This window comes from Kogia breviceps, chromosome 1 (genome assembly GCF_026419965.1).
Source record: "Kogia breviceps isolate mKogBre1 chromosome 1, mKogBre1 haplotype 1, whole genome shotgun sequence".
NCBI lineage: Eukaryota > Metazoa > Chordata > Mammalia > Artiodactyla > Physeteridae > Kogia > Kogia breviceps.
The window spans coordinates 169,935,617-169,961,903 of record NC_081310.1 but is presented as its reverse complement, the minus strand read 5'-3'; the positions used below and the strand labels follow the sequence as shown (position 1 = coordinate 169,961,903).

Genomic DNA, 26,287 nt, shown 5'->3' with positions numbered 1-26,287 from the left:
AGCTCCTGGGAAGAATGTTCAACATGACAGGGTAAGTTTCCTGCATCCTGGAGATTAGAGTCTAGTCAGGAAGACAGACATTAAACAAAACACTACAAATAATTAGTTGAATAAAAGTGCTACAAAAGATGCCCTGACTGAGGGAACCAAAAAAGAGGACAGGAAAATCTTCCTTAAAGGAAGCAATGTTTAAACCTGAAGAAATAATAGGATAATCCAATTATGTGCCAAGGCTTTGTGGTACAACAGCTTGATGTGTTCGTGACATTGACAAATCTAGTAGAGCTATAGAGTTAAGAGAATAAAAGGGAAAGGGGTAGGAGAGAAGATTGGATAGGTCAGCAGGAGCCAGGTATTTTAGTGCCTGTAACCATGGTCTAGATTTTGGATTTTGTTTGAAAGACAATGAAGAACCTCGTGAAGGTTTGAAAGTAGGCACTGCATAAATCATATGTTGCAGTGTAAGTCAAGAAGTCCTAAAAGGGCACGATGTGGAAGTGACTGAGGCATGGATGGATGGATGACACTAAAGGTGGGCTGAGATACCTTGCATGGTGATAAATTCATCATTGGAGGTGTCCAGGTGTCCGAGAGGGGAGTCAAACAACAAATGGGTTTTCAGACTAGATTCTCTTTGAGGGACTTTATACTATTGAGATCCACAATACCTTGCATTTGGTCATAAACATCACTATTAATAATAGTTGACCTCTTTTACACAAATTGTCGAATTCTCATTACAGTAGCCCTACAAGGTAGGAATTACTCTCACTTTACCAATGAAGATATTGAGCCTCAAGTAACCTGCCCAAGGTAACAAAGTTAGTGAATAGTACAGCCAAAATTTGAACCCAGATCCATTATACTCCCAAAGGTCTATCCTCTTAACAGCTACTCTATAAAGCTTCTATAGAAACGAGTACACAAATATGGTAATAGGCACTTGATAGAACAGTTTAGGCTATAAAGATATTTGGAATTCTTCTAGGGGATTTTGTATTTACTTAAAAATATTCGAATGCCTGCTAAGTACCAAGCACTAGGGATACAGTAGTCAATAAAATGGACATGGTCCCTGTCTTCCTTGAGTTTACAATAGTCAGGGAAGATATATTAAACCCAAAATTGCACAAATAACCTTAATCGTGTTAAGTGCTTTGAAAGTAAAGTCAAGGTGCCATGTAACAGGGGGATCTCATCTAGTATAGGAAGTCTTGGGTAATGATTCAGTTGTCACAACCATATTTTTCTCCAAAAAGTTTTTGGTTATCATTCTTTAATGGTTTCTGACATATGCTTAACTTGTTATAGTAAAATCCCAAGTCTTAGCTGAGTAATTTGTATTCCTTTCTAGAAAAGATTCTGGTTGTGGTCAGTCACTAGCAGACTATGGGTTTAACATCATTAGCAGTCGCTCCTAAATCAGTAGGTCATTTTGCCCTGACATGGTACTATATATCCAACAACATTCTAGACTCCACTTTCTGGATGTGTCCTGACACCTCAAGCAACTTGCCATACCTCTGATTCCTGCAAGAACAAAACAGTTATTCTTTCTCCACCAGGCTTCCCTATTCATTTTCTTTCTTTCAGTCAACCAGATGAACAAATCAGAATAGCGTCAGACAATATTTTTCTAAAAGTTGTCATAACTGACCCTTTCTCTCCTTACTTACCATGCCCCTCCCCTCCTCTTGGTGCAAACCCTCTTTTGGATTCTTGCTGTCTTGGTAACTGATCTCACAATTTATGTTATACGCTTGTGTGTGAACTACCTTTTTTCATGTAAGATTTTTGGGAACAGACCTTATATTTTATACTTTCATACCTCCTTGTTGAGTAGATAGGTACTAGTCAGTAAACAATGGATTTGATAACATGGCATATAGGTAATGGTAAAGCATGCTACTGTTTACAAAGTGCTTAGGAAATTATACCATTTGTTCCTAATATAAATCTTATGAAGGAGATGTAAACAGATGAGCAAAATGAGGCTCAAATATGTCAAAAGTTTTCCAAAGATCACAATTTCTAAGCAGTAGTGACATATGAAAAAGGAAATGCTACAAAATGATCGTAATAACCTCCCTCCACATTTACCAAGTAAACTATTCACTCTTTAGGAAAGCCCTTTTAAAATCCTGTCTCCTCTAATCTCCACTTAACCTCAGTTTTCTCAGTTGAAATGTGAAAATAATTGCTCTCCATCCCATGGATTGATGGAAATGTTCTATACATTGTTTAAGAGGGTAACCACTAGCCACATGTGGCTACATACATTTACATTTAATAAAATGTAAAATTCAATTCCTCAGCCACACTGTCCACAAGTGACTAGTGGCTTCCATGTTGGACAGAGCAAATACAGAACATTTCCATCATTGCAGAAAGTTCTGCTGGACAGTGCTGTGTTAGAGCTAGGACTTGCTGAAGATTAGAGAGAGTGCTATGACTGAACTGAAAACTCAGGCCACTGTCTGCTTGGTTTTGAGTGAGAAGGTTCAGTGGGTGAGTGAGGAACAAGTTGAGCTTCAGAACAGTGATATCATAAAGCACAGCTCACAATGGCTTCAGAACTGGACACCCAGACCACTCTTCCTAACTCGTATCTAGGTTCCTAAAGCCTCTGCACATGCAGTTCCTGGAGCTGCTGTTATTTTAAAATGTCACCTGTGTCTTCTACCTGGGACATCATAATAGATTATCTCTCTCTGAACTCGATATGGAATTATCTACAAGCAACTTTTCTGGGAGAGACTAGTGGGCTTCAGCAAACAAATTTGGGGCTACTAGATAATCTTGCTCCGGCTGTGCAAGTTATCCTGGGGATTTCCTTTTTGATTTTGTTGGGAATAGGAGTATATGCCTTATGGAAACGAAGTGTTCAGTCAATTCAGGTTATACTCTTTTCGTTACAGAAAAATTTAAATAGTTTTACATTGAAATTTGGTCCATTCTCTCCCATATTGCTGCCACCCAATTTTAAGACCATGCAGATAAGCCAGAGTGAACCTTTGTCTCTGAAGTTGGTTGAAACTACGTTATTCTTAAAAACTTCCATCAGTTAGGTTTTGGGCATAAAAATGGTCTTTCTCACAATGATCTTTGGCTTGTCTTATAATAAAACACATTAAAGAAATTCATAATCCGAGAAGGCAGCCTTACCTCCAAATGTATTTGATCATATGTTTGTATTCATCTTTGGGTGTCTAACCGTGTGCCAGACACCGTGGGGAGTACCTCTTATAGAATAGCACTGCAAGTATAACTGGGATCTTGGGTTTCGCCTTTCTGTTCTTACTGTGCCTTTGCTCTGTAACTGATGAGGAAGCATGTATATTTATTTAGTCATCACAATGAATATACAGGGGCTCTTTTGGGGAATAGGAGTACAATTGGCCGGGATTATGAAAAACATTTAGGATTTTACATACATACCTCTGTTTAATTACCAATAATAGCTATAGTGACAATATAGTTAAAATGCTTTGAGAATCCCAACAATTCCATGAAATAGAGGTTATTTTCATATGACGAACAAGGAAACTGAGGTGCATTGAGGTTCAGCCTAAATTTAAGGAGATGGGATTTAAAGAGGGCTTGTTAAAGGGTGACTGGTTTACTTGGTAAATGCTGAGATAAGTTATCACTGGATTATTTTGTAGCATTCACTTATTTTCATGTCACTACTTTGAGAAGTCAGTCACATGCATTCTCTTAACCTCTCAAAACCTTGCATGGTAGGCAGGGCAGGGATTATTATCTCCATTTTGTAGGTGAGGGAACTTGGTTATCACTGACCCAAGGTGACATAGATTGTAAAAGCTGACAAAGCTGAGATTTGAACTCAATTTTTAGGATTCTAAATGAAATTCTTCTCCAAAAATCTCATTTAATATAGTCCAACAAGGATTTGTGTGTCTACATGTTCATATACATGTATTTCAGTTAGAATATAGAAGAATAGAAGGCAAAACACCAAACTCTTATCTGTACTTCTGGGTTCTACTCTTGTTTGGTTATTGTTTAATTCAATCAGAAGATGAATTCGCAGCCCTCCAGACACCTCAGCCAAGAAAAAGAGGTAGTATAACAGTGGTCAATAAGCTCTGGAGTCAGACTACGGGGGCTTCTTCATTCTATCACTTGCTGTGTGATCTGAGAGCAATCACTTAACCTGTAAACCCCAGTTTCCTTATCTGTGAAATCAGTTTGCTAACAGTGCCTCCCTCAGGTTTTTGGTGAGGATTAAAGGAGATCTTGTATGTATAAAGCTTAGCACACAGTAGTACTCAATAAGCAGTGCTAGTTATAATAAGGAAAAAAGATGATTTTTTTTTCTTTTCCTATCAGGACTCTGTCCTAGCACATTTAAAAAAAATTTTTTTTCTATAAACAGGAAATCCAGTGTTTCAGACCACTGTGTCCTAAGAGAATATACATGGAAATCAAAATTCCTGGATTCCAGTCCTTGCTCTACCATTTCCAAGTATATGACCTTGGACAATGACAGAGTCCAAACTGGAAGGCATCTAAATGGTTATCCAGCTCTGTTTTTTTCTACATAAATGGGTCCTGCATAGGAAAGGAAACTCCTAGCACAGAGCCTTGCATGAGGCACACTTTCAGCAAACTATCTAATATTATAATCTTTATTAATTATATTAATTATAATAATCCCTGACCTGCCTACCACTCCATTTTGTGATAAAGATCAAAAGACAAAATAGGTGTGAAGATGTTTTGTTAGACAGAAGGCTTGGCATAGGAATGAGGGATTATTATTACTTTTAGAGTCATCTTTTGTTTTTGCATCTACAGTAAACTGTGGCATTTCACATGAATAAACAAGTAACTTCAACTTCTGTTTTATTTTAGAAAATATTGTTGTTTGCAATCACACTCTACAAACTTTACAAGAAAGGCTCAGAGATTTTTCAGGCTTTGCTGGTCAACTCAGAAGGGGATGGTCTCCCATTTCAAGACAATAATATCTTCCTGTCTTTGGGTCTGCAAGAGAAAATTCTGAAAAAACTTCAGACAGTGGAAAACAAAATGAAGGACCTGGAAGGGATGATCATTTCCCCAAAACCTGCCACAAAGAGGGATTGCTCCTCTGAGCGTTACTGCAGCTGCTCCGACTGCCAGAGCCCCTTGCTTACATCAGGGTTTACGTCCACATCTTAAATGTGATGGACTCCAGTCTTTTCTAGAAAAGCACTGTTTCCCTCATGTGTGCAGTGGAGTATCAATAAAGACAGAGAACTATATTGAAATTAGCCAGGACTGGCTCTCTATTCAGCGGGGCCCAGCTTCCACTTGTGTGTGTGGTGGGGTTACGTGGGGGATCGTGGTCATTAAAAATGTCTGAGATTGTGGTGCCCACTTGGCAGGCTGGACACCATAAGCAGCCATATAGAAAAGGAATCGTGGGAGTGGGAAAAGAAGGGAGAGTGGTCAGGGATGTGGCCTTGAGCTCCATGCTGAAGAGGTTGGATTCGATATAATAAAAACAGCAAGAAAGTGCTGTTAAGGGTGATGCTGTGGACTGTCCTATAGAGAGGGAGGCTGGCTCTTGTGCTGGTTTTTGGCCTAAAGATAAATATGTGGCCTGGAGTCTCCCTGCATTAATTATTCAGAGGTGGGCAAGGGTGGGGCTGGACATAAAGGAGATTGTTTGATTTTATCCAACTTTTACTAATTATTATTCTGTGCTAAGAAAGCATTGTGATCATCCTTGGGAATCTGTTCTGAGTGCTTCTGGAGCACTCAGTTTGGTTGGTTGGACAGGCCATTTCAGAACAAGGAATTATAAAAATAATACAGGGAATTCCCTGGTGGTCCAGTGGTTAGGACCCCGCGCTTTCACTGCCGAGGTCGTAGGTTCAATCCCTGGTCAGGGAACTAAGATCCTGCAAGCCGTGCAGCCAAAAAAAAAAAAAAAAAAGATAATACAGAACAAGGGTCATATCTTAACTTAGGTGAATTCACCTTGTGTGAATCCTAGCTTAGCAGGGAGGGAAGAAGGGAAGGAGGCACCTACCTGCCATTCCACTCAATGAGTGTGTCCCCTGCTGAGAAAGATGGCGTACTGGGGAGATGGTGGTAGATGGTCATCTCAGTGGGTCTCAGATTCCACAAGCCTTATAGTGTGTTCATTTTGCCACAGTAAATGTGATTACAGTCATTGAAACAGTTTGTAACCATCTGACACCTAAATGAAATACTTTATAGACAGTGATTTGTTGCCATGCTGGAGGAAAATTGGCTGCCTTCTTCCACAAGAGACAACACAGCAGTCTCCCAAGTGATGCCGAGCAGGGCCCTGTGGGGTTCCCGGGCATGGAGGGTTTTTTGTCCCCCATTTCTTGTAGGCAAGACTCCAGCCTCCATGACCTTCCCTGAGTTCCAAAGGGCAGATTCGAACAGTTTGCTACTCTAGGGAGGAGCAGCCAGGAAACCACCTGAAGCAAGATTAAAGGGACCAGAGAAGCTCATCAAGATTAGGAGATCACCAGAGACCCTGCACACACCCTAATCCTGTCAGCAATCCCACCTTTTGAAACTTTGCTGAAGAAAGAAGAATGCAAGACTGTCGCTGCCTTGATCCTTATCCCATACCTCTGACCAATACCCCGGACGAGGGGGCCACAGTTCTTGAGGCACTAGCCTGCAGTGTTCCCTCTCTGCCTGGCAAAGAAATAAAGCCACTCTTTTCTTTCTCCTCCATAACTCTGTCTCTGTATTTCTGTTTGGCGTCAGTGTACAGAGAACCAAGGTGTTGGCAGGACAAGTGACATCTTCCTAAGGGATTTCTGCAGGTACTTCTGATCGTAATTTTTGTCCAGTGCATGAGGGTTAAAATGCAACTCCTGAACAAAGATGAGACTTCACTGTGTAGTGCAAAAACAGGCTGGTGAATACAGGGTGGGGCCAGGAAAGCCTTGGCAGAGGAGGTGACACTGAGTTGTCCCATAAGGGGTTACACAGGCAGACACTGAAATGGAAAGTATTCCTTGCTGGTGGGCTTACCACAGAGCCATGTGAAAAAGAGGATGGCTTACTTGGAGGGCAAGGAGAGTTTCAGGGTGACTGAGAACTGCCTATTTCCAGAGCGACAATGAAGGATTTTGGCTTCAGGGAAGGACACACTAACCTCATCCTCAAATCAGCTTTAATTTACGATGTGAACAGAACAGATGGGAGTTATCAACAATGTGCATTATCTGACAGTGGAGGTGGGAAGGTTTTTAACTGTGCTGCTGAAGGAGTGCCATGCAATCTTTTAAAGTCAGTGTCTCAATTTTTTGTGCTAAATATCAGTGCTTTCATGCATAGTTCCAGTCTTCTTGTCTTGGTTACCGCTCTGGGGTATATCAAAGGAAAGTGTCAGAAGAAGGTCTAGAAGAGTAGAGTGATGTCAGGTAATGAAGGGCCTTAAAGTTCATGCCATACTGTTGGGAATGGCTCAGTGAAGGTTTTTAAACGGGGGAGTAACATAGATTTGGTACCCTGTGTGGGAGACAGAGGAAAGAAAAAGCTAGATGCAAAAGAAACTGATGGGGTTGAAACCGGAGGGAAGGGGGCAGGGCACAATGTTTAAAAGAATGGCATAGCCCGAGGACACGACATAAACTGATTAGAAACAAATAGGTCCAAGATGGCAGACAAGTCGACTTCCACTAGACCTTGAGCCTCAGTATACACTCACTGTAATACAGCGTGCTAAATGACACACCCAGAGGCACCATGACCGTTCCAAGGCCGACCTTAAGTGCTCCACAAGAGAAGCCGCCGCAATGAGAAGCCCGCACACCTCAATGAAGAGTAGCCCCTGCTCGCCACAACCAGAGAAAGCCCGCATGCAGCAACGAAGACCCAACGCAGCCAAAAATAAAAATTAATTAATTAATTAATTAATTAATTTTAAAAACCTACAATGAGGTATCGCCTCACACCAGTTAGAATGGGCATCATCAGAAAATCTACAAACAACAAATGATGGAGAGGGTGCGGAGAAAAGGGAACCCTCTTGCACTGTTGGTGGGAATGTCAATTGATACAGCCACTATGGAGAACAGTATGGAGGTTCCTTAAAAAACTAAAAATAGAATTACCATATGACCCAGCAATCCCACTACTGGACATATACCCCGAGAAAACCATAATTCAAAAAGACACATGCACCCCAATGTTCATTGCAGCACTATTTACAGTAGCCAGGTCATGGAAGCAACCTAAATGCCCATCGACAGACGAATGGATAAAGAAGATGTGGTACATATATACAATGGAATATTACTCAGGCATTAAAAGGAACAAACTGGGTCATTTGTTGAGACGTGGATGGATCTAGAGACTGTCATAAAGAGTGAAGTTAACTCAGAAAGAGAAAAACAAATATCATATATTAACGCATATATGTGGAACCTAGAAAAATGGTACAGATGAACCAGTTTGCAGGGCAGAAATAGAGACACAGATGTAGAGAACAAACGTATGGACACCAAGGGGGGAAAGTGATGTGAGTGGGTGATGGTGGTGTGATGAATTGGGAGATTGGGACTGACATGTATACACTGATGCGTATAAAATGATGACTAATAAGAACCTGCTGTTTTAAAAAAATAAAATAAAATTCAAAAATTAGCTGGAATACTCCTCCCACTCATTAGCCTATGAAATTACCCACCCCTATAACAACTGACAACCCCATACCCTGGTGTCACTCTCACCTTCTGAGATGGCCCACACTGTCTGTGGAGCATGTTTCTCCCTAAATAAATCCACTTCTTACCTATCACTTTGTCTCTCACTGAATTCTTTCTGCGATGAGACATCAAGAACCCGAGCTTCATTAAGTCCTGAGACCAGGTGTGATCTCAGTTAAAAGACCGTGGGGTGGGTTCAAGTCCCAATCTGAGTTACACGGTTTCGGGGTCACCTTGTTCCTGGCCCTCAGTTCGCCAGAAAAGATACATGATTCTCCCCACAATCATAAGAGATTGATACCAAGTATTCATTCCTAGTGGGGGGGTCATTCTTTTCTTGAGATCAGATCACTTATGTCCAAGGCATCAATTAAAAGATCTTGGATGCTTGGCAAACAGAGAATCAAGGCAAAATAGGGAAAGGGTTTGAGAGCCATTTTATCATTCAGGTTAGATGGGGTAGATGAACTACCTTACACCAGTGGCCACCACTCTAGGGAGGAGCATCCTTACCTCTTCTTTGGCAAAACCCTGACAATAGCCTGTTTTGAGCCTCCCATGTCAGTCTCCACACAGACCACCCCATCTATTAACACTATCTTTCTGCAAAGGGGAACAAGTTATTACTTTCCATGATTCCCTTCTCCCTCCACCCCTACCACCCTAGTCCAAGCCACCAGCATGTCTCACCTGGATTTATGAATTGGCCTCCTAACTGGACTCCCTGCTTCCATCTGTGTCCCCTTTCAATTTATTCTCTACAGAGTAGCTGAAAAGATCATATTACTTCTCTGCTCAAAACCTTTCAATGGCTTATTATTTCCCTCTGAGTAAAGGTCAAGTTCTTAACTAAAAGACTATGCATTACAGCATGATCTGCATACCCCTCCTTCTTATTTTTTCCACTCTTTCCCCACTCTCTTACTACTCCTCAAATATGCTAAGCATTGTCACACCTCAGGGTCTTTGCTCTTGCTGTTCACTGTGCATAGCACACTTTTCCCAGACCCACACGCCTTGGCTTCTTCTCTTACTTTCTTTGGGTCTGTACTCAAATGTCAGCGAATCTTGTAAGCAGATAGGGTAGGGGTCCCCAGAGAAAAAGAACCAGGCATGGCTTTCTTGATATAAGAGAAGCCATTTTAGGCCTAAGCCATTTTGTGATCTAAGCCTGGCCACAATGCTTGCCCTTGAACGGGTCCCAGTAATTAATGAGCTTAAGGGAAGAAAAGAAGGCGGCGACAAAGGAAAAGCAGTCAAGAAACAATACTTCAAAATATCGTATATTAACACATATCTGTGGAATCTAGAAAAATGGTACAGATGAACTGGTTTGCAAGGCAGAAATAGAGACACAGATGTAGAGAACAAACATATGGACACCAAGTGGGGGAGAAGAGAGGTGGGATGAATTGGGAGATTGGGATTGACGTATATACACTAATATGTATAAAACAGATAATTAATGAGAACCTGCTGTATAGCACAGGGAACTCCACTTCACTGTCCAGTAGAAACTAATACAACATTGTAAAACAACTATACACCTGTTAAAAAACAAAAAGAAAGAAAGAAAGAAAAGAAACAATAGTTCAGCGCTAAAACAGAGCCCTATAACAATCTGGTACATATCTTTGAGCTGTTCTTCAGGAACTTAAGTCCCCACCAGGTGAGGATGGCAACTACATGCAAAGGTCCCAAACTGGGTGGAACCTAAGGAATGATGATGTTGACCTTTTCTGACCCTCATGACTTCAGTCAACTAGAGCTTGGGCTCTGGCAACCTTTGCCCCAGTTCTATGCTGAATTCTCCTCTGCTCAAGCTCCTTCATGAATATGCTTAAACTTCCCCAATTTTGCTGTTCGGGGAGACACTGCTTTGGGAAAGATCCTTGGTGTTCTCCTTACTTGCTGCAAGTAGTAAGTCCTTCCTTCTCCCACTCTTTGGCTAGGTTGTGTCTTTTGTTTTGTTTTTGTTTTTGGCTGTGCCACGCGGCTTGCAATATCTTAGTTCCCCGACTAGGGACTGAACCCAGGCCCTCGGCAGTGAAAGCACGGAGTCCTAACCACTGGACTGCCAGGGAATTCCCATTGGTTGTGTTTTTTGGCTCGATACCCACCAAGAGGTGACCCAGTCTTTGAGTAACAACCTGAGAGGTCTTCCTGGACCATCTTACAGTGCCCCTGCCAACACACTGCGTCCCTCTTTCCCTGCTTTTTCTTCATAGCACTTATTACCTCCTCTGCTTTTACTGTTACATATATGCTTCTTATCTGTCAACTCCTCACCCACCCTAGCCCACTAAGAATGTTAAGTTTCAGGAGAGGAAGGGGCTTTGGTTCACTGCTATATCCCCAGCACCTAGAACCCTGTCCGGTACTTAGCAGACACACAGTCTTTGTTGAATAAATGAGTGAATTCCAGTTTTGACTTTTAGAAACCTCATACCAGCTTCCTGATCCCTTATCTCCTCAGACACATGGTGACAGATCAGCTATGGTGTAATTCTCCCAAGTATGGTGAGCTAGTAGCTAATCTTTACTGGGCACTTATTCAGAGCCAGATACATGACTAAGAGTTTTACATTTTTCTCATTTGATCCTCACAGTGTGAGGGGGTAATTACTATTATTCTCATTTTACTGATGAGGAAGTAATGCACAGAGGGGTTAAGCTGTTAATATGTGGTGCAGCTGTGACTAGAACGTAAACAATGACTCTAAACCTCTGCCCTTAGCCACACAGTTTGGGTGGCAGGGGCTTTGTGAGGATTTGGACTAATTGCAGCAGGCTGGATGGACCCAGACAGGAGAAGACAAGACTGAAGAGGACATAGCAGTGATAGTCCAAGTGAGCATTCTGAAAAAATGTTTATCCTCTCATATTTTTTAAGTTGATATCTAAAAGTTTTCATCATAAATTGAAATAGTTGCAATGGATGTAAATTCTGGCAAGTTGTAAATAATGACAATTTAAGATAAAACTGTTATATCATTCTTCATAGTGTGTCCAACAGAATCTACATAACAATTGAATAACCATCACCCATTTAAAAGTACATGAATGAGCGCTTTAACATTCGATAATTCTACACTGTTCCTTTATAACTTATATTTATGTTCCACTTCCCCATAAAATTATCCAAAGGCAACACTTTCTATGTTTGAAAACATTTTATTGATCACATCTTTGCAATCAAAATATGTATGTATTAAAGTAAAATTTAAATTTTTTTCCTGTAATTGTATGGCTCTACGTATTAGAAATAATTCTTCTGAACTGAGTAATTTTACAATTACCTTTAACATGTAGCTGCTCTTTTGACACGATTACAAATTCGATAATACATAAACATAAAAGGTAAAATTCTACTGGAAATGCATCTCTCAGTGAGATAGATGGGGCTTCTCCACCAATTAATTCATGTATCTGAATAACTATTTCTTACTGTTAGATAAGCAGGGTTCACTTTCAATTTTATTTTATTTTATTACTAGATACGGTGCCGAGAAATATTACTCACATTAATGTATGATAATACTGGTAGTTTTGTTAGAATATTAATCAATTCTTTGGTTTTGTGGACAAAAAAAAAAAAAAATGCTGCCTGCCATTTCAGTAAACAAAAAATGTTGCCCACGGGACTTCCCTGGCGGTCCAGTGGGTAGGATTCTGGGCTTTCACTACCGTGGCCCCAGGTTCAATCGCTGGTGGGGGAACTAAGACCTGCAAGCTGCACGAGGGCTTCAAAACAAAAACAAAACTCATTACCCACTCTCTAATATGCCTGAATTCAGAACAGCCCAATATAGGCCAAAACACACTTAAAATGCCTAGTCCCGCTCTTTAGTCTTAAGGTATCCCAGGGATGAACACACCACAGTCAGTAGCACCAGTTCAGAGGAATGATTTCTAGAGCCTGGGAAGGCGGCTCCTCTGCTGTTCTTCCCAGCTACCTCAGGGCCGGACCGGCGGCCCACTCTGTCCGTTCCCACTTAGCCCTAAGACCAGTGGTCCTGACCGCGGAAAGAACGGCGCAGGCTGCAGCCCAGCCAGGGCAAGCCCCGGAACGAAGAGAAGAAATTGCCACTCGGGAGGCTAGAAAGCGGAGAGTCTGCGGCTCTGCCAAGCCCAGGAGGGAAGCCGGACCCTCGACAGGAACACGCCGTGGTGGCGAGGGGAAAGAATGTCGGTGCAACGCAGCTCAGGCGAGCAGGGGCTGGCGGAGGTCGGAACTCGGACTGTGGGCCGGAAGTGAGGAAGGCGGAGCTTATCCCGTTCCTGCAGACACTAGGCGGCCCTAGGGAGCGTCAGCCAGGGGAAGAGTGTCTGTGTAACACTGCGGGCTGAGCAGAGGGAGTGGGATGGGACGGGTGTCGGTGTAGGCGCTCCCGGAGGGACGGATATCGCTGTGGCACTACGGGGATGCTCTGAGGGGACGGGTGTCGGTGTGGCACCAGTGCGCGCTGAAGGAGCCGGCGGAACGGGGTGGTCATGGGGATGTGGGCGCCGCTGGACGCGATGTGGGAGATGTCGGCCGAGAAGCGTATCTTCGGGGCCGTGTTGCTCTTCTCCTGGACACTGTATCTTTGGGAGACCTTCCTAGCACGGCGGCAGGTGAGCCTAGACAGGGCCCACCTGACCCCGACACCCGGCCAGCCTCGGTCTCGACTCCAAGTCCCTGGATGATTGCTGCGGCCCCAGCACCGGCCTCGACCTTATGGGTCCCTTCTGAGCCTCCTAACTTGGCCCGGTGATGGGGTAGGCCATGAGGGGAGCTGGTGCCTCAGGACGTTTTCCGCAACGTGATCACGGGCCCCAGGCCGCTTAGGGTCTGGTGAAAGGGAAGGCAGGGCTGCCGCCTTTTCAGGCCTGAGCTCTTGTACCTGTCCCACAGCTTCCTAAGGATTCTCGGGCCCAGACTTACTTCCTTTATTTTTGGCAGCAACTCATAAACCTTCAGAAAGAAGATACTAAAATTTTAGAATCACAACTTCCCCATGATATTTGTGTCATGCTCAACCACAGCACTGGGAAGCCATTTTCTGAAAATGAAGATTTTCTCAATCCTTCCAAAGACCTGAACTCTTTTCCCTTTAAAAAATAAAAAAAAGAAAGAAAAAAAAGTGTATATGTTGTTTTTGCCCAAAGAACATTTTCTTAAAAGCTTCTTTATTGTTTTTATTCAAACAGTAAAGTAGAAAGTGAAAGTTACTTAATAACAGTTCCCTGGAGATAATCACAATTAACAGTTTGATGGATTAGAGATATGAACTTTATTTATTTATTTTGGCCGCACCATGTGGCCTGCAGGATCTTAGTTCTCCCACCCTGGCGGGCAGTAGAAGCTTGGAGTCCTAAACACTGAACCACCAGGGAATTTCTGAGATCTGAACTTTTAAATGAGATAGATTTGAAGTTTAATTGACCACTTTATGGCAGTCTTTCACTGCTGGTTTTATTCTGTGTTGGCACTGAATCAAGTCAACCTTAATGGTTAGGAAAGCCTTTCTTTTTTTAACTGCTGGAACCTTTTCCTTGAGCACTACAATCTTTTTCTTCTGCAAATTTCTCTCAGATTACATTCTGTATGAATGTTTAAATTGAAAATTAAAAATTTTTCTATATCTGTCATTGTCTGGGTTATATCTAGATTTGTTTTTTTAGTCCAGGATATTCAAAGAGGTGTTAAGCTGTATAGCACTAGGTTCTCTGACTAGCTCTTAAGATAGCTTCATTAGTACAGAATGCTGTAGGCCTAGAGAAGATCCTTTGCAGAAAGTAAGCACACAGTATGTACTGTCTAAATTGGAAATGGGGTATTGAACATCTACCTACTTGTCTTACTTTAATAATAAGCCTAGTTACAGTAATTACGTTTCAATAATGTCTTCTTTCTTCAGTTATGCTTTAATGTAATGCCCTTTATCAAGGGTTTGGTAAGGTATCTAATAATAAATAGAGAATAGAGATTTATTGTAAAACCATTGTAGAAAATGCTGTCCATTATATTGTTTGGTATCTGTTCTCTGTATTATGTACCATGGGCTGAAATTACTTTCTAGAATTTGGTATAACGAGAAAGTTTGTCTTTCTTGAAGACCTGATCTGTTTCTGTCATTCCTCAAATTTCCCTTAATTTGGCTTCTAGAATCAAATTTAATGACTAGCCAAATTATCTGTTAAAACTCATGATTAGCATATTTACTTCCTTCTGTCCATGAATTTATTTTCTATATTATAGGATGTATGCTATACCTGGAATGAGTAGTACTCTTTGTAATGTTACAATTTTGGTTTACCTCTGCAAACCAAAATGTGTGACAGCTTTGATTTTAATTTCACCTAGTTAATTAGTTGCAGGTTCTCTCGTGCTTTTACTTTCCTGCACGAGTTGTTTTAGTGGCCAGTGTACTTCATCAAACGCAGTATTTGTGTATGTATAAAGCAAATTCAACAGGCTTAAGTGACAAGTTAATGTTATAAACCATTCAAAGTTTGATCGTAAATGACTATTGTAATAAGTAATGAGTTAGCTTGACTGTTTCCTTAAGTTGTTTTCTTCAAAATATTTCAGAGACGGATATATAAAACAACAACTCATGTACCACTGGAGTTAGGACAGATCATGGATTCAGAAACATTTGAGAAATCTCGACTGTATCAGCTGGATAAAAGTACTTTCAGCTTCTGGTCAGGACTCTATTCAGAGATTGAAGGCACTGTGAGTAATTTACTTCTTGGGGAGACAGTCTGTCAACTTATTTTATACTTTGGAATGTTTATTTTCATTTTTGTACTTTTGTGACACAAAAGAGGGTACCACACCTACAATACAAATCCCAGAAAGCTTTCTTTTTTCTTTCTTTTTTTTTTTTTTTTTTTGTGGTACACGGGCCTCTCACTGTTTTGGCCTCTCCCGTTGTGGAGTGCAGGCTCCGGACGCGCAGGCTCAGCGGCCATGGCTCACGGGCCCAGCCTCTCCGTGGCATGTGGGATCCTCCCGGACTGGGGCACAAACCCGTGTCCCCTGCATCGGCAGGTGGACTCTCAACCACTGCGCCACCAGGGAAGCCCCCCAGAATGCTTTCTTAACCTTTGTTATTGATGGTAATGAGTGTGGAGCAAAAGAGGCAGAAACATAACTGTTTAGGCAGTTGAAAACTGTAGAATATGGTAACTGTCACCCTGAGGCCAGGTATGAAAAATAACTTCTTTTAAAAAATATTTATTTATTTGGCTGTGCTGGGGCACGTGGGATCTTCATTGCTGCGTGCCGGATCTTCCTTGCAACGTGTGAGATCTTTCAGTTGCAGCATGCAAACTCTTAGTTGAGGCATGTGGGATCTAGTTCCCTGACCAGGGATTGTACCTGGGCTCCCTGGATTGGGAGCACAGAGTCTTACACATTGGACCACCAGTGAAGTCTCAAAAAATAACATTTCGTTGTAAGTTATTCTTGTAGCAATCCCATCTCCTCTTCCTGCCTCTCAACTCTGTAACCTGTCCTCTACATTGTAGCCCAAGGAATCCTCAAACACGATTCTGATCCTGTTATTCTCCTACATAAAACCTTTTGCTGGCCCGCTGTTTCCTTCAGGGTAAAGTCCAAATTTCTTGGCACGCTTTATGAGGTCCTTTTAACCTGGCAGTTGCTTACTTGAGCCTCATCTTTTTTTTTTTTTTTTAATCTGGTACGCGGGCCTCTCACTGTTGTGGCCTCTCCCATTGCGGAGCAAGCTCCGGACGCGCAGGCTCAGCGGCCATGGCTCACGGACCCAACCGCTCCGCGGCATGTGGGATCTTCCCGGACCAGGGCACGAACCCGTGTCCCCTGCATCGGCAGGCGGATTCTCAACCACTGCGCCACCAGGGAAGCCCGAGCCTCATCTTTTTATTCCTCCTCCCAAATTCTTTCCGCTTCTTTATTGTCCATCTCATACCCAGCTTGGTTTCTTTTGACCTTGAGTCTTTTCACATGCTGGTATCTCTGTCTGGGGTGCCCTTCCTCTCCCTCTTCATCTCCACTCTCTCACTGGGGCCTGATAAATCCCTACTGTTCCATTAGGATCCAGCTGAGACATCATCTCTTCTAAGAAACCGTCTGAAACTTCCCCATCCCTCAAGTCTGGATAAAGTAGCATCCCATCATTATTCCTATCAGAGTACTTAGCATATTGTATTGAATTTGCCTGTTTAGCTGACAGACTGGTAGTTCCCTAAAGATAGGGTACTTTAAAGTCTTGTTCATCATTTTATACCTAGTACCTGACATATAATAAGCACATAATTCATATGTATTGATTGAAATAATGAGTGACAGATAATTTTTACTTAGTAAAAAAGAGCCAGTCTTCCCCCGTGCTAAAAGAAGAGAGGCTGTAAAGTACAGAGCCATGTTTCTCAGTCTTCTTTTCATGATCTCCTCTGGGCCCTGACCCTGGTACCTTTTTAGCCAATTTTCCTAGTTGCCCCTCCATGAAATTTTAATACCAGAGATATACTGTATGTCTGTTTCTATACTGTATGTATACATATATATATATATATACACACACACACACATATATATATATATATACATATACATATATATATATATGTATATATATGTGCTTTACACATAAAATGAGTAAGATTCCCCCTGCCACCGCAGACCAGTTCTTGGTTTTCTACCCCTAAGAACAATTGAAAGTGCATGGCGTTGAGGTTGAGAGCTGACTCTGAACTCAGGTGGCTTGAGTTTGAGTCTCAGCTGTACCATACCAGCTATGACACCTCAAGCAAGTCACTCCACATTTCTGTGCCTCGGTTTTCTGTTAAAATTGTATGGTAATAATAGTTCCTCATTCATAGTGTTGGTGAGAGGATTGAAAATTAGTTAATATATGTAGGATGCTTAGAATAGTGCTGGATCTGCTGTAAGTGCTCCAGAAGCATTGGCTATTGTGTTTTCTGTCATCATAAGCATGATTATCATCACTATTCCTCCAGAACTCTTTTACTTATTTATTTACTTTAAGTTTTGGGGTGGTTTACTAACAGCAATAAATAACTGGAACATGCAGTAAACATTTAAAGACAGGTCTAATACTCCATTTATAAAACTTAGTTTAAAATTCAGCACCATTGTGTCATTCTGAAATGTAAGTAATTCTACATATCTATCATATATTTAACTGAGCCAAACCACCATACTATACTTATTTCATTAGGCAAAAAAAATAAGTTGTTATATTTTGTTGAATTTTTAAAAAAATTTATCTATTTATTTATTTATTTTAGGCTGTATTGAGTCTTCGTTGCTGCGCAGGCTTTCTCTAGTTGGGGCGAATGGGGGCTACTCTTTGTTGAGGTGCTTGGGCCTCTCATTGCGGTGGCTCCTCTTGGTGCGGAGCACAGGCTCTAGGCATGCAGGCTTCAGTAGTTGTGGCTCGCGGGCTCTAGAGCACAGGCTCAGTAGTTGTGGTGCACGGGCTTAGTTTAGTTGCTCCTTGGCACATGGGATCTTCCTGGACCGGGGCTCGAACCCGTGTCCCCTGCATTGGCAGGTGGACTCCCAACCACTGTGCCACCAGGGAAATCCCTTGTTGAAATTTTTAAGGACTACAAAATATTGGAATATAAAGTGATATAAACATGAATAGAATCCAGAAGTTTATATTAACGAAAAATGGGTATATATTCTTTTTAAAAAATAAACTATTTTCTTAACTTCTTTACTGGAGTATAATTGCTTTACAATGGTGTGTTAGTTTCTGCTTTACAACAAAGTGAATCAGTTATGCATATACATATGTTCCCATATCTCTTCCCTCTTGCGTCTCCCTCCCTCCCACCCTCCCTATCCCACCCCTCTAGGTGGTCACAAACCACCTAGCTGATCTCCCTGTGCCATGCGGCTGCTTCCCACTAGCTATCCACCCTACATTTGGTAGTGTATATATATCCATGCCACTCTTTCTCTTTGTCACAGCTTACCCTTCCCCCTCCCCATATCCTCAAGTCCATGCTCTAGTAGGTCTGTGTTTTATTCCTTTCCTACCCCTAGGCTCTTCATGACATTTTTTTTCTTAGATTCCATATATATGTGTTAGCATACGGTATTTGTTTTTCTCCTTCTGACTTACTTCACTCTGTATGACAGACTCCAGGTCCATCCACCTCACTACAAATAACTCAATTTCATTTATTTTTATGGCTGAGTAATAGTCCATTGTATATATGTGCCACATCTTCTTTATCCATTCATCCGATGATGGACACTTAGGTTGCTTCCATGTCCTGGCTATTGTAAATAGAGCTGCAATGAACATTTTGGTACATGACTCTTTTTTTTTTTTTTTTTTTTTTTTTTTAGCGGTACGCGGGCCTCTCACTGTTGTGGCCTCTCCCGTTGCGGAGCACAGGCTCCGGACGCGCAGGCTCAGCGGCCATGGCTCACGGGCCCAGCCGCTCCGCGGCATGTGGGATCTTCCCGGACCGGGGCACGAACCCGTGTCCCCTGCATCGGCAGGCGGATTCTCAACCACTGCGCCACCAGGGAAGCCCCATGACTCATTTTGAATTATGGTTTGCTCAGGGTATATGCCCAGTAGTGAGATTGCTGGGTCATATGGTAGTTCTATTTGTAGTTAAGGAACCTCCATACTGTTCTCCATAGTGGCTGTTTCAATTTGTATTCCCAACAGTGCAAGAGTGTTCCCTTTTCTCCACACCCTCTCCAGCATTTATTGTTTCTAGAGTTTTTGATGATGGCCATTCTGACCGGTGTGAGGTGATATCTCATTGTAGTTTTGATTTGCATTTCTCTAATGATTAATGATGTTGAGCATTCTTTCATGTGTTTGTTGGCAATCTGTATATCTTCTTTGGAGAAATGTCTGTTTAGATCTTCTGCCCATTTTTGGACTGGGTTTTTTGTTTTTTTGTTATTGAGCTGCCTGAGCTGCTTGTAAATTTTGGAGATTAATCCTTTGTCAGTTGCTTCATTTGCAAATATTTCCTCCCATTCTGAGGGTTGTCTTTTGGTCTTGTTCATGGTATCCTTAGCTGTGCAAAAGCTTTTAAGTTTCATTAGGTCCCATTTGTTTATTTTTGGTTTTATTTCCATTTCTTTAGGAGGTGGGTCAAAAAAGATCTTGCTGTGATTTATGTCATAGAGTGTTCTGCCTATGTTTTCCTCTAAGAGTTTGATAGTGTCTGGCCTTAGGTTTAGGTCTTTAACCGATTTTGAGTTTATTTTTGTGTATGGTGTTAGGGAGTGTTCTAATTTCATACTTTTACATGTACCTGTCCAGTTTTCCCAGCACCACTTATTGAAGAGGCTGTCTTTTCTCCACTGTATATTTTTGCCTCCTTTATCAAAGATAAGGTGACCATATGTGCATGGGTTTATCTCTGGGCTTTCTATCCTGTTCCATTGATCTATATTTCTGTTTTTGTGCCAGTACCATATTTTCTTGATTACTGTAGCTTTGTAGTATAGTCTGAAGTCAGGGAGCCTGATTCCTCCAGCTCCATTTTTCGTTCTCAAGATTGCTTTGGCTATTCGAGGTCTTTTGTGTTTCCATACAAATTGTGAATTTTTTTGTTCTAGTTCTGTAAAAAATGCCAGTGGTAGTTTGATAGGGATTGCATTGAATCTGTAGATTGCTTTAGGCAGTAGAGTCATTTTCACAATGTTGATTCTTCCAACCCAAGAACATGGTATATCTCTCCATCTATTTGTATCATCTTTAATTTCTTTCATCAGTGTCTTATAATTTTCTGCATACAGGTATTTTGTCTCCTTAGGTAGGTTTATTCCCAGATATTTTATTCTTTTTGTTGCAATGGTAAATGGGAGTGTTTTCTTAATTTCACTCTCAGATTTTTCATCATTAGTCTATAAGAATGCCAGAGATTTCTGTGCATTAATTTTGTATCCTGGTACTTTACCAAATTCAGTGATTAGCTCTAGTAGTTTTCTGGTAGCATCTTTAGGATTCTCTATGTATAGTATCATGTCATCTGCAAATAGTGACAGCTTTACTTCTTCTTTTCCAATTTGGATTCCTTTTATTTCTTTTTCTTCTCTGATTTCTGTGGCTAGAACTTCCAAAACTATGTTGAATAAGAGTGGTGAGAGTGGACAACCTTGTCTTGTTCCTGATCTTAGTGGAAATGGTTTCAGTTTTTCACCATTGAGGATGATGTTGGCTGTGGGTTTGTCATATATGGCCTTTATTATGTTGAGGTAAGTTCCCTCTATGCCTACTTTCTGCAGGGTTTTTATCATAATTGGGTGTTGAATTTTGTCAAAAGACTTCTCTGCATCTATTGAGATGATCATATGGTTTTTCTCCTTCAGTTTGTTGATATGGTGTATCATGTTGATTGATTTGCATATATTGAAGAATCCTTGCATTACTGGGATAAACCCCACTTGATCATGGTGTATGAGCCTTTTAATGTGCTGTTGGATTCTGTTTGCTAGTATTTTGTTGAGGATTTTTGCATCTATGTTCATCAGTGATACTGGCCTGTAGTTTTCTTTCTTTGTGACGTCTTTGTCTGGTTTCGGTATCAGGGTGATGGTGGCCTCATAGAATGAGTTTGAGAGTGTTCCTCCCTCTGCTATCTTTTGGAAGAGTTTGAGAAGGATAGGTGTTCGCTCTTCTCTAAATGTTGGATAGAATTCGCCTGTGAAGCCATCTGATCCTGAACTTTTGTTTGTTGGAAGATTTAAAATCACAGTTTCAATTTCAGTGCTTGTGATTGGTCTGCTCATATTTTCTATTTCTTCCTGGTTCAGTCTCAGCAGGTTGTGCATTTCTAAGAATTTGTCCATTTCTTCCAGCTTGTCCATTTTATTGGCATAGAGTTGCTTGTAGTAATCTCTCATAATCTTTCATATTTCTGCAGTGTCAGCTGTTACTTTTCCTTTTTCATTTCTAATTCTATTGATTTGAGTCTTCTCCCTTTTTTTCTTGATGAGTCTGGCTAATGGGTTATCAATTTTGTTTACTTTCTCAAAGAACCACCTTTTAGTTTTATTGATCTTTGCTATTGTTTCCTTCATTTCTTTTTCATTTATTTCTGATCTGATCTTTATGATTTCTTTCCTTCTGCTAAATTTGGGGTTTTTTTGTTCTTCTTTCCCTAATTGCTTTAGGTGCAAGGTTAGGTTGTTTATTTGAAATGTTTCCTGTTTCTTAAGGTAGGATTGTATTGCTATAAACTCCCCTCTTAGAACTGCTTTTGCTGCCTCCCATAGGTTTTGGGTCATCATGTCTCCATTGTTATTTGTTTCTAGGTATTTTCTGATTTCCTCTTTGATTTCTTCAGTGATCACTTCGTTATTAAGTAGTGTATTGTTTAGCCTCCATGTGTTTATATTTTTTACAGATCTTTTCCTGTAATTGATATCTAGTCTCATAGCGTTGTGCTCAGAAAAGATACTTGACACGATTTCAATTTTCTTAAATTTACCAAGGCTAGATTTGTGACCCAAGATATGATCTATCCTGGAGAATGTTCCATGAGCACTTGAGAAAAATGTGTATTCTGTTGTTTTTGGATGAAATGTCCTACAAATATCAATTAAGTCCATCTTGCTTAATGTATCATTTAAAACTTGTGTTTCCTTATTTATTTTCATTTAGGATGGTCTGTCCATTGGTGACAGTGGGGTGTTAAAGTCCCCTACTATGATTGTGTTCCTGTCAATTTCCCCTTTTATGGCTGTTAGTATTTGCCTTATGTATTGAGGTGCTCCTATGTTGGGTGCATAAGTATTTACTATTGTTATATCTTCTTCATGGATTGATCCCTTGATCATTATGTAGTGTCCTTCTTTGTCTCTTGTAATAGTCTTTATTTTAAAGTCTATTTTGTCTGATATGAGAATTGCTACTCCAGCTTTCTTCTGATTTCCATTTGCATGGAATATCTTTTTCCATCCCCTCACTTTCAGTCTGTATGTCTCCCTGGGTCTGAAGTGGGTCGCTTGTAGACAGCATATATATGGGTCTTCTTTTTGTGTCCATTCAGCCAGTCTGTGCCTTTTGGTGGGAGCATTTAATCCATTTACATTTAAGGTAATTATTGATATGTATGTTCCTATTACCATTTACTTAATTGTTTTGGGTTTGTTCTTGTAGGTCTTTTCCTTCTCTTGTGTTTCTTGCCTAGAGAAATTCCTTTAGCATTTGTTGTAAAGCTGGTTTGGTGGTGCTGAACTCTCTCAGCTTTTGCTTGTCTGTAAAGGTTTTAATTTCTCCGTCAAATCTGAGTGAGATCCTTGCTGGGTAGAGTAATCTTGGTTGTAGGTTTTTCTCCTTCATCACTTTAAATACGTCCTGCCACTCCCTTCTGGCTTGCAGAGTTTCTGCTGAAAGATCAGCTGTTAACCTTATGGGGATTCCCTTGTGTGTTGTTTTTCCCTTGCCGCTTTTAATATGTTTTCTTTGTACTTAATTTTTGACAGTTTGATTAATATGTGTCTTAGCGTGTTTCTCCTTGGATTTATCCTGTATGGGACTCTCTGTGCTTCCTGGACTTGATTAACTATTTCCTTTCCCATATTAGGGAAGTTTTCAACTATAATCTCTTCAAATATTTTCTCAGTCCCTTTTTTCTCTTCTTCTTCTGGGACCCCTATAATTTGAATGTTGGTGCGTTTAATGTTGTCCCAGAGGTCTCTGAGACTGTCATCAGTTCTTTTCATTCTTTTTTCTTTATTCTGCTCTGCAGTAGTTATTTCCACTATTTTATCTTCCAGGTCACTTATCCGTTCTTCTGCCTCAGTTATTCTGCTATTGATCTCATCTAGAGTATTTTTAATTTCATTTATTGCGTTGTTCATCGTTGCTTGCTTCCTCTTTAGTTCCTCTAGGTCCTTGTTAAATGTTTCTTGCATTTTCTCTATTCTATTTCCAAGATTTTGGATCATCTTTACGATCATTATTCTGAATTCTTTTTCAGGTAGACTGCCTATTTCTTCTTCATTTGTTAGGTCTGGTGGGTTTTTACCTTGCTCCTTCATCTGCTGTGTGTTTTTCTGTCTTTTCATTTTGCTTATCTTACTGTGTTTTGGGTCTCCTTTTCATAGGCTGCAGGTTCATAGTTCCCGTTGTTTTTCGTGTCTGTCCCCAGTGGCTAAGGTTGGTTCAGTAGGTTGAGTAGGTTTCCTGGTTGAGGGGACTAGTGCCTGTGTCCTGGTGGATGAGGCTGGATCTTGTCTTTCTGGTGGGTAGGTCCATGTCTGGTGGTGTGTTTTGGGGTGTCTGTAGCCTTATTATGATTTTAAGCAGCCTCTCTGCTAATGGATGGGGCTGTGTTCCTGTCTTGCTAGTTGTTTGGCATAGGGTGTCCAGCACTGTAGCTTGCTGGTCGTTGAGTGAAGCTGGGTCTTGGTGTTGAGATGGAGATCTCTGGGAGATTTTCGCCGTTTGATATTATGTGGAGCTGGGAGGTCTCATGTGGACCAGTGTCCTGAAGTTGGTTCTCCCACCTCAGAGGCACAGCCCTGACGCCTGGCTGGAGCACCAAGAGCCTTTAATCCACACGGCTCAGAATAAAAGGGAGAAAAAATAAGAAAGAAAGAAAGAGAGAGGGAGGGAGGGAGGAAGGAAGGAAGAAAGAGGATAAAATAAAGTCGGATAAAATAAAGTTATTAAAATTAAAAATAATTTTATTTTATTTATTTTTTTTGTGTGTGTACGCGGGCCTCTCACTGTCGTGGCCTCTTCCATTGCGGAGCACAGCCTCCGGACGCACAGGCTCAGCGGCCATGGCTCACGGACCCAGCTGCTCCACGGCATGTGGGATCTTCCCGGACCGGGGCACGAACCTGTGTCCCCTGCATCGGCAGGTGGATTCTCAACCACTGCACCACCAGGGAAGCCCAAAATAATTATTAAGAAGAAAAAATTTTTAAAGTAAAAAACAAAACAAAAAACAGGACGGTCAGAATCCTAGGACAAATGGTGAAAGCAAAGCTATACAGACAAATTCTCACGCAGAGGCATACACATACACACTCACAAAAAGAAAAAAAGGGGGGAAAAATAATATATCTTGCTCCCAAAGTCCACCTCCTCAATTTGGGATGATTCGTTGTCTATTCAGGTATTCCACAGATGCAGGGTACATCAGGTTGATTGTGGAGCTTTAATCTGCTGCTTCTGAGGCTGCTGGGAGAGATTTCCCTTTCTCTTCTTTGTTCGAACAGCTCCTGGGATTCAGTTTTGGATTTGGCCCCGCCTGTGCGTATAGGTCGCTTGAGGGTCTCTGCTCTTCGCTCAAACAAGAGAGGGTTAAAGGAGCAGCTGATTCGGGGCTCTGGCTCACTCAGGCTGGAGTTGGGAGGGAGGTGTACAGATGCGGGGCGAGCCTGCAGCGGCAGAGGACAGCGTGATGTTGCACCAGCCTGAGGCGCGCCGTGCGTTCTCCCGGGGAAGTTGTCCCTGTATCACGGGACCCTGGCAGTGGCGGGCTGCACAGGCTCCCGGGAGGGGAGGTGGGGATAGTGAACTGTGCTTGTACACAGGCTTCTTGGTGGCGGCAGCAGCAGCAGCCTTAGATTATCATGCTGGTCTCTGGGGTCCGCACTGATAGCCGTGGCTCGCGCCCATTTCTGGAGCTCCTTTAAGCGGTGCGCTTAATCCCCTCTCCTCGCGCACCAGGAAACAAAGAGGCAAGAAAAAGTCTCTTGTCTCTGCGGCAGCTCCAGAATTTTCCCGGACTCCCTCCCAGCTAGGACTCCCTCCCGGCTAGCCGTGGTGCCTAACCCCTTCAGGCTGTGTTCACACCACCAGTCCTCTCCCTTCGATCTGACCGAAGCCGAGCCTCAGCTCCCAGTCCCACCTGCCCCAGCGGGTGAGCAGACAAGCCTCGGGCTGGTGAGTGCTGGTCGGCACAGATCCTCTGTGCGGGAACCTCTCCACTTTGCCCTCCGCACCTTGTTACTGAGCTCTCCTCCATAGCTCTGAAGCTTCCCCCTCTGCCACCCGCAGTCTCTGCCCGCGAAGGGGCTTCTAGTGTGTGGAAACCTTTCCTCCTTCACAGCTCCCTCCCACTGGTGCAGGTCCCGTCCCTATTTTTTTGTCTCTGTTAATTCTTTTTTCTTTTGCCCTACCCAGGTATGTGGGGGAGTTTCTTGCCTTTTGGGAGGTCTGAGGTCTTCTGCCAGCGTTCAGTGGGTGTTCTGTAGGAGCAGTTCCACGTGTAGATGTATTTCTGATGTATCTGTGGGGAGGAAGGTGATCTCCACGTCTCACTCTTCCGCCATCTTCTCTCTTCTGTAAACTTTTAGAGCAGTTTTAGGTTGACAGCAAATTTGAGCAGAAAGTACAGAGCGTTCCCATACACCCCATGCCCCCACATATGCGCAGAACTCTCCCACTGTCAATGTCCCGAGTCACAGTGGTACATTTGTTAGAATGGATGAACCTACACTGACATATCATTATAACTCAAAATCCATAGTTTACATTACCATTGCCTTTGGCGTTTTCCATTCTATAGGTTTGGACAGAAATATAATGACTTGTATTCACCATTACAGTGCCGTACAGAATAGCTTCACTGTC

The 26,287-nt window shown here is 41.9% G+C and overlaps 2 protein-coding genes across 2 annotated transcripts in view; both read left to right on the top strand.

Annotated features, from left to right (window-relative positions):
- The first annotated feature begins 2,663 nt into the window (after window positions 1-2,663).
- TMCO2 (transmembrane and coiled-coil domains 2) lies at window positions 2,664-5,260 on the top strand. The gene is made up of 2 exons (XM_059044558.2): window positions 2,664-2,897; window positions 4,879-5,260. The coding sequence occupies exons 1-2, from the start codon at window positions 2,664-2,666 to the stop codon at window positions 5,185-5,187; spliced, it is 543 nt and encodes a 180-aa protein (XP_058900541.1). The 3' UTR covers window positions 5,188-5,260.
- Window positions 5,261-13,027: 7,767 nt separating this feature from the next.
- Window positions 13,028-26,287, top strand: part of ZMPSTE24 (zinc metallopeptidase STE24) — a 57,354-nt gene continuing 44,094 nt past the window's right edge. The window contains exons 1-2 of the mRNA XM_059044072.2: window positions 13,028-13,328; window positions 15,289-15,435. Of these exons, the coding sequence (XP_058900055.1) occupies window positions 13,206-13,328; window positions 15,289-15,435 (270 nt within the window). The 5' untranslated portion in view covers window positions 13,028-13,205. The remainder of the gene's footprint in view (window positions 13,329-15,288; window positions 15,436-26,287) is intronic.